Source organism: Lathyrus oleraceus, chromosome 3, assembly GCF_024323335.1.
Source record: "Lathyrus oleraceus cultivar Zhongwan6 chromosome 3, CAAS_Psat_ZW6_1.0, whole genome shotgun sequence".
Lineage (NCBI taxonomy): Eukaryota > Viridiplantae > Streptophyta > Magnoliopsida > Fabales > Fabaceae > Lathyrus > Lathyrus oleraceus.
Window position 1 is genome coordinate 124,636,204 of NC_066581.1, and position 8,774 is coordinate 124,644,977.

The following is an 8,774-nucleotide window of genomic DNA, read 5'->3' on the forward strand; positions in this document are numbered from 1 at the left end:
GAAGCTCTGACTTCCCTATTGCACGTATGGGGATACGTAGTCACGAGGGCCCAAATCCTTGGCGAGCACACTAACTTAAAACTTATTTTCTCTCTATATCATCCTTTCATCTCATTCCCAATAGCAAGCAACTTACATATAAATAAACATCCATACACATTTGATACGAGCAAGTGGTTCCCATGGAGTACCATGGATATAAGGGGTGCTAATACCTTCCCCTTGCATAACCGACTTCCAAATCTCCTCTTGGTTGCGACACCGTTTCTCTCATTTGGGGTTTTATCGTTATTTTCCCTTTCCTTTGGAATAAATAAAATCCGGTGGCGACTCTGTATTTTTTGCTGCGCTTCAGTTGGAGACTCTGTTGGGGATAATATTGAGTTCCCATAAGCGAGTCAAGCCTAGCTTGTCTGTATCCTTTTCCTTGGATGTTTACTTCTGTTATCATTTGCTTTATTTATCCATTCCTGTTATATGTATTCCTGTTATATATATCATGTTGTGATTGTGGGATTAGATCTACTGTTTGAGCGAAAAGCCCAATACACAGGCTTAGAGAGTAAACATAAGATAAGAGGGACTTCGTGTTGACCTAGCAGACGTAGTTGTCTTGAGAGGGAGACACGAACATCCCACTTGGAATTCTTTTTGGAGTTTTGCTGGCACGTGAGTCACATTCGTGCTGACAACCATTCTGCCAATGAGAGTCCATGACTCCGAGGACCTTAGACAACCCATGGCTTTCGAAGTTGAGGGAAACCTCACTTAGAGGAGATCATCCCGAAGGTATTGTTAAATCACAAGTCATCTTGTGGCGACAATGATACTTTTGCCTTATGATCCATGAATCTAAGCATCTTCATAAGTCTTAGTACTCACCTTGTGAGGGGACATGGTTGTTTCTTGTAGGTAAATAAACCTTCAACCCACCTCGAGCTTCACGATCAGATCCTCGAAGATGTTGTGAACCCTTGGATCCATGATGTTGCATGCCATTTCATCACATCATTCAACATATGCATTCCTTTGGGAACATAAAAACATGTTGCATTCATAATTGCATTTCAACACACCTACTCAAGAAAGATCATTGTTGTTTGGCCTTTATCCAGAACCTGCTACAATCAAGCTGACTTCCCGACATTCATACAACACGCGCCATAATCAGAAGCTTCTCATGGATCACTGGGAGCAGAACCAAGTTGTTATGAGGGAAGATATGACCGTTGTGAAAGCCCAGATGGGTCAACGTGTTAAAGCCATACGAGCTTTGGCTAGAGGACAGAAGGAAATGCGTCAGGCCAACCTGAGAGTCGTCGCTGCCAACCCTGCTGTTATGACAATACCAGTGAATCCCCCAGGAGGAGATGGTACTCTTGTTGTAACTCAACCACCTCCCGAGAGAGTCCCAGTGTATCAAAATGCTGCTCAGACATTCGACATCCCTATCAATGGGAGAACGCAACCTGAGATCGACGATCATCAAGATGCTTTCTTCACTACAAGGGATGATTCAGTATACGATGCTTTTGGTTCCTCTCTGGCGAACTTCAAACGAAGATTCCGTATGATGGAAGACAAACTAAAGGCAATAGAAGGTCCTGATACCTTTGGGTTAGATGCAACCTACATGTGCCTAGTGCAAGGCGTGAAAATTCCTCCGAAGTTCAAGGTTCCAAACTTTGAAAAGTATCAAGGGATCACTTGTCCTAAGACTCACATCCGAGCTTTTTGTAGAAAGATGGTTGCTTATTCTGATGACGAGAAACTTCTAATGCACTATTTCCAGGACAGTCTTAGTGGAGCTTTTCTAGAATGGTATATGCAGCTTGAGCGCACACAAATATGAACCTGGAGGGAACTTGCTAAAGCCTTCCTAAAGCATTATCATTATAATTCAAACATGGATCCCAATCGGACTCAACTTCAAAGCCTTGCTCAGAAGCCAGACGAATCATTCAAAGAATACGCCCAACGTTGGAGAGATCTAGCTGCTAGGGTCTAACCTCCTCTTCTCGAAAAGGAACTGGTAGGTATGTGTAACACCTAAAAATTTGCCCTCCTCTCTTGGGACTAGCTTAGCATATTGAATTTCATTTTTAGGACATTAGTCATTGCATCTTAGCATATCATGTGGCTACATTGAGCAAGTCATCCTCTCAAGTCTTGTTCAGAAGATAAAGAGGTTAAGATATTCAAGATGAGGGTTTCATGGATTGATCACTAACCATCTGAGGGTTTGTGCTTCAAATTAGGGTTTCTTGGTTCCTCAAGGAGATTGATTCATCATCTTGGTTAAAATGGTACATCATCATCATCATGGTCTTGTCATCACCAAGAGATTCATTGTGCTTGATCAGATTCCTTGGGATTAGGGTTTTGACCTCTAGTCAACCCTAATCATCTGCATTGTGCCAATCAGGGCTTGTCAAGGAGATGAGGTCTTCATTGAGATGGGGGATCATCATATGGTTTCATTGAGCTTATGGAAGCTAGGGTTTCATTTTGGAGCCATTTCATCAGGAGACTGAGGCTCAAGCTCAACAGTCAAGCTGAAATTCATCTATCAGTCTGAAAAGTCAACCAAAGGTCAACTGATGGATTTGGAGGTGGGAGAGGGTTAGAAACACTTCATTCATGTCCAAACAAGTTTCATTTGACATTTCAAACATCAACAATGAAGAAAATAAAGTCAGATGAAAACTTTCCAAAAATAGAAAGTGACTTGTAATTCAAAATTGCCAAAAATGGAAAGGTCTTCTCCTTAAGATTACATGTCCAAAAATGCTTCAAATGGAATTTTGTCCAACATGAAAGTTGTAGATCTTGCTCTCACCTTTCCAAAAAGTCCAAGAACATGAATTTCTCATGTGTGGTTGGCACGTTATGGATCAATCTTGGTCAAGAAAATTTGAACTTCAAAAGTGCATAACTTTTGAACCAAAAGGCCAAATGGAGTGGGATTTTTTGCCACATTCTTGTATTGACATGCTCTATCCAAATTACACATCATAACTCATGCATTTTGCTCACAAAAATATTGAACTTTTCATGTGAATTCCATTTGAAAATTGGAGGGAAAGTACCAATTTGAAAATTATGCTTTGTTTCCACTTCCAATCAATTGCTTTGGCTTAAAAACATCATTTCCAAGTGAATTAAGGCAGAACATGTGCACTGTTACATTGGTTATTCCATGTACAAGGCAATTTGCTAATGTGCACTAAAACTTGCATTTCACTTAAACCTTTGCATTAACCTAATCATGATTAGTGAACATCATTAACAACACATATAAAACCAGAATCATAACTGTTTTCTTGCTAATCATAACAGAATTGTGAAATTGAGATCTAGATCCAAAATTCTTCAACTTCTTCTCTCAACTTTTCTCCATTTTTCTGCATAAACATTGCTTTTGCTTTGATCAATCCTTCATCCATGTGCATAATTGAGGCCATTGGAAGCAAGATCACAAGGTTTTCAAGCTGATTCGAGCGCTGTTGGAGCACAAGCATCATCCATGGCAGTTTGAGTTTTTAGCAGGATCGTGCACAATTAACATCAAAACTTTCCTCCCTTCATTCATATGAACACTGAGGAGCTTCTGTTTTTGCTTGCCAAGGCCTGAATATACGTGTTCCAGTTCTGCACTTCCAACAAGGTGAGAATTCGAGTTGCACGATTCATGAAATTGATTGATGTATCTTGTAGATCTCTCTTAGGTGGTTATGCTGCAATTTGAAACGTTGAATTTCATGGAGAAATGAACAAGTTAGGTCGAATTTAAGTTTGATCCATGAACCTTCTTTGGCTCGATCCAAGAGTTTTAGTGAGAGTTATGTTAAATGAAGTTTAGATTGATGATGTACACTGAAAGATGAAGCTAATGGTATAGGTTTTATTAATTTTGGTGATGAAATGTTCTTGAGCCATGAATGTTGATGAACGCGTGATGAACTTAGGATTTTCCATGTCCAGAACTTGTTTGATCTTCATTTGCCTCGCCTGCATGCGTTTTGGTGTTATTCCTTCATGCAGTGGACCACGTGTCCTGGTCCACTAGTGTAGCGCGCGCCTATTTCAAATACGCCCTCCCTTCGAATCTCAGCTGGAGCATTTCATTTGGCCATGTGCATTTTTAGTCATCATTTCTCACATGTTCATACCATGCCTTTCCATACTTTTTTTTTTATATTTCTCCTTCATTTCAAAAATCATATTTCATTGAATAATTATCCAAATTGCATGGGATTTTTTGCATAATGTTCTTCATGATGTCTACTATTTTTTGATGATTTTTCATGAAATTGTGCACTGTTGGATTTTTATTTTGGCAAGGGATTGTGTATGTGTATGTTTTCATGACCTACTTTGCCATATCCTTCATGAAATGATGAGATTTTATACAAAATTCCTGAAACTTTGTATGCTTAAACTAGACACCTTAATGGGCATTTTGGCATTGAGTTTGCATTTTTCCCATTCCTGGTTGATGAGATATGATGTGATGAATGAGGGTGTGACAATTTGTGTCACACCTTTGCTTGCTTGACTTGTGGATTTTATTTACCATGCCAAACAAATGCCAAATGATGTGAATTTTTGCATGATGCTACTTCTGGATTTTAGGTTTGCTTGTGAATTTTTATGGAATTTTTGGATGCAATTTGGATTTGTTTGAGTTTTCTCTTCTGGCTTGTCATTTGTGGACCTTTTGATAGTCATGAACTTAAATGTTTTGTGAAATTCTTGATGTTTATCCTATGGACTTGAAATTTTGTGGAGTGATTCTAGACACTTTGAAGTTTATCTTAGCTTTGGTTTGAGTCATTTATCATGTGTGGATTCTGTTTTATGCTTGTGTGAAGTTGATGCATGATTTTGTGCCCTATTTGAGCTTGTTTTTCCTTGCCTTGACTTAGGGAATTTATTTGACATGCTTCCCCTTATCCAAATGACTTGAATTTTGGTATGATTATCATGTGATGGATGTTGTTTAGCCATGATTTTTCTTGGGATTTATTGAATTATTTTTGAGTTAGTTTGGATTGATTCATTCTGTTTGGTCCAATGAGCTTTGAACTTGCACACTTTGCCTTATATGACTTATGAAATGATTTTGGTGTATGATATGGATGTGAGACCAATTGGACATTGTTCTTAATTGATTGAACTTGGTTTGTGCCAATTTTCACGTTCTGTTTTGAATTATTTCTCCCTCTTTGACCCTAGGCCTTGTCCTAGGGGTTTGCTTCTCATGTTTGAGCTTGGTTTGCAGGTTAAGAAGCATATGGCTATGAGGGAAATGATTCACTTGCTTGAGTTGACTAATTGGTCAATGTTGAACTAATCTTGAGTTTGTTTTGTAGGTGGCTTCTAAGTCATTGAGTTGAGCTTGTGCTTTGCTTGATGCATTGCTTGTGTACAGTTAACTGTTGACTTGTAACTGTCTGTTTGACTTTTTGAGTTGAATACTAACTGAGTTAGATTGTTTTCAGGTTCATTAGTTGCTATAGTTCTTTTGAACTTGCTTTTGCTGTTGCTTGGTTGCTTAACCAATTGAGGTATAACCCACTGACTTCATGTAGTCTGGAAAACCTGGCCTGTTATTTGGTCAGGCACCTGTCTGAAGCCCTCCTTAAGAGGCAATGCTTGTGTATGTTTATCTTTGTGCCAAGCAGGAAAAGTCCTTTGATAAGGCAATGGGCAGATAAAAGAGATGTGCAATCCATCTCCTGCTATTCAGTTGAGTCATCCCTTTGCTCACACAACTGGTGTTGATGCATTATGGATATTAACCCAAGATCCTTGTTGAGTCAGTCATAAGTGTAGAAGGGTTCCCACTTTCTGAACCCACACTTTCATTTGTCTAAAGCTCTCCCTGGCCAGGGATAAGAGCTGTGAGGCACACCCCTCACTCCTATTTCATCTGCTTCACCCTAACTCTCAATGTTAGGGTTAAGAGCTAACATCACCCTGATACAGTTGGTTTGCTTTTGCAGCCTAACCCTTGTGTGAGCCCACTTTGTCTGTATATAGTGTGTGCTAATTGTGTATGTTTGCTTTGTTTTGATTATGCTTGCATGCTTTGCTTTGCCTGTTTAGGATAGCCTGCAGCCTGTGCAAATTAGATAGAAAACTCAACCTAGGACCATTGTGGAATACATGATAACTATTAGGCTCAAGTCAGTCTCCCTTCTAGTTGGTCATTTCCCAGTCTCTGGTTAGGAGAAAGTTTCTCCCCTATTCAGGGGAACTACGTTGCCCTGATCCTCATACCAGATGAGGTACGTAGGCAGGAGATTGTGCGAGATCTCTCTGGGCACCCTTTTTTTCTTTTTGTGTGTGTTTGCTTGACAGTTATTAGGCTCGAGTTCCCGACTCCCTATTAACTTGTTTGTGTGTTATCTTTCTTGTGTGTTAGGAGATGGACATAAGCCCAGCGATTGGCAGTCTGTATCCTATTGGTGTTTCTTGTGTGGAGTCCGACGTAAGTCCAGCGATTGGCAGTTGGTTTCCTGTGTGTATTCGTTGGTTTGGAGTCCGATATAAGTCCAACGATTGGCATTCGGTTTCCATGTTTGCCTGTTTCCTGTGTGTTTTGTTTGGCGTGCGTGAGCCGAACTACAGTAGCTCTGATTCTCATTCCAGTTGAGATACATAGGCATAGGATGCGATATCCTAGCGAGCCCTCTCCCCTCTTCCTCCACCTGTGTTGTTTCCTGTGTGTGTGTGTGTGATGTTTGTGAGCAACTTCTGTTTTAGCAACCTTTTTCTGTCTTTCTGAGCGTGGATCCCATCGAGTACGACGGATACGTAGGGGTGCTAATACCTTCCCTTCGCATAACCGACTCCCGATCCCATTCTCTTTGGTCGCGAGACCATGTCTTTTCCAGGTTTACTTCCAGCGTTTCCTTTCCCTCTTTGGGATAAATAACGCACGGTGGCGGCTCTATTTGTTTTTGTTTTAGCCCGCCGGTTGTTTTTCGCGGATGCGACAGCTGGCGACTCTGCTGGGGACACAAGAAGTTGACCTATTGCTGGTCCATCTTCCCTAAGCGAGTCTCTCCTAGTGTTCTAGGATAATTTAGGTTGCTTGTGTTGCTCTATTTATTGCATTCATGATTATTCTGATTGTGTATATATTTGCATAAATATTTGCATGCATCATACTATCATGTTGTTGTCCTCTGTACAGGTTGGTTCCTCTGTTTTGGGGTGGGTGTTCTGAGTGGGGCTAAAACCCAGGCCCGAGTATACACCTAGGATTAGTGTGGTCTCACGTTCCTCATTTGCTTTATCAGCATGTTGTTGCAACGTGACATACCACAAGCCGGACGAGGTTCATTGGAGAGTGCTCTTCCTTTGTGGAGTATCCACTTTGGTTGAGTCACCTCTTTTTGGACTATTGACTTCGGTGACCGATCTTTCCCGGATCTCTGGTTTAGACGATCTTAAGAGAGCTACAGTGGCACACCCGAAAGGGCAAACCCACTGAGTATCTTTGCCCGATTGTCGAGACTATTATCCGCCTTAGGATGACCTGATTAGAATTTACCTGTGAGGGGAGGGTGATCCGTACAGATGCATGTTCAGATGGTGACTTTGATGGTGACTAAGGGTTCCGTTGATCAGAGTCCTATTTATAAGTCGGATTTATGGGCATTTATTTCCGAGACGCTGGAGTGTTGTCCGTGTTATTTATCAGTGGGGATCCGTTTATTTCAGGATTCCCCGGGCCAATTCAGAGGTTCTTATGGTTATCAGATCAGTGAATCTCTGGTGATGATGGTGATGTATCTTTCAGTTCCGTTTATTTCGGAACCTTGAGTTGGACTTATGGTTAATCAGTACCTCAGATGATGGTGATCAGTTCAGAGATCAAGCAACTCAGTGCAACAAGTGTTCAGATGACTTGGAGGATGGCACAATGCATTGCATTCATTTATTAGCATCATTCACATTTTGCATTTACCTGCATCTAACACATGTTTATCCATATACAGGGACATTTTTGATTGAGATCCTGGTTGAGAGACTTCTTTGCTCAGACATGAGGACCGGTTTGAAAGACGACGTCGTATACAGTTTCTTCAACCCAGAGATTGATGTGTTGAGAGATATGATAGCATTGATTACACCCGACCATGTGGGGATGTTCAGAGAGGCATACAGTGGTATTCTGAAGTTGGTTTTCAGGCTCACAGACAGTGATAGGAGCGCCATTCATACTCTTCTCCAGTTCTATGACCCGGGTTTGAGGTGTTTCGTCTTCCCGGATTATTTGTTGGGACCCTTGATGGAGGACTATGCTAGCATCCTGGATATTCAGATCCGGGATCAGATTCCTTTCTGTGCCATTAGGGGAGAGCCTGACATCCTTGGGATTTCCCGCGCTCTTTATTTGAGCCCGGAGATGATCAAGGAGGGTTTGAAGGAGAAAGGAAAATTACCTGGTTTTCATTTGAGTTTCCTAGAGGCTAAAGTCAAGGAACATGCTGATATGGGTAATTGGAAGACGGTCTGTGCCTTGATTGCTGGGAGCATTTATGGGACCATCCTGTTTCCTAATCAGAAGAGCTTTGTGGACCATAATGCTATCAGATTGTTTATGCAGAGGAATCCCATTCCTACTCTGATTGGAGATGTCTATTACTCGGTCCATAACAGGAACGAGAAGCGGCGTGGGGGACTGATCCGATGTTGTGCTCAACTGTTGCACAAGTGGTTCATGGGGTATTTGCCTTCCAGAGGTGCTTTTGCTTCTC

At 41.2% G+C, this 8,774-nt stretch overlaps 1 protein-coding gene across 1 annotated transcript; it reads left to right on the forward strand.

Annotated features, from left to right (window-relative positions):
* The first annotated feature begins 1,180 nt into the window (after positions 1–1,180).
* LOC127130005 (uncharacterized) lies at positions 1,181–1,852 on the forward strand. Its single transcript, XM_051059092.1, has one exon. The coding sequence runs from the start codon at positions 1,181–1,183 to the stop codon at positions 1,850–1,852; it is 672 nt and encodes a 223-aa protein (XP_050915049.1).
* The last annotated feature ends 6,922 nt before the right edge of the window (positions 1,853–8,774 follow it).

What these genes read in the sequence shown, in the direction of transcription:
- LOC127130005 (XM_051059092.1), top strand. Translation starts at nt 1,181, where the DNA reads ATGGATCACTGGGAGCAGAACCAAGTTGTTATGAGGGAAGATATGACC.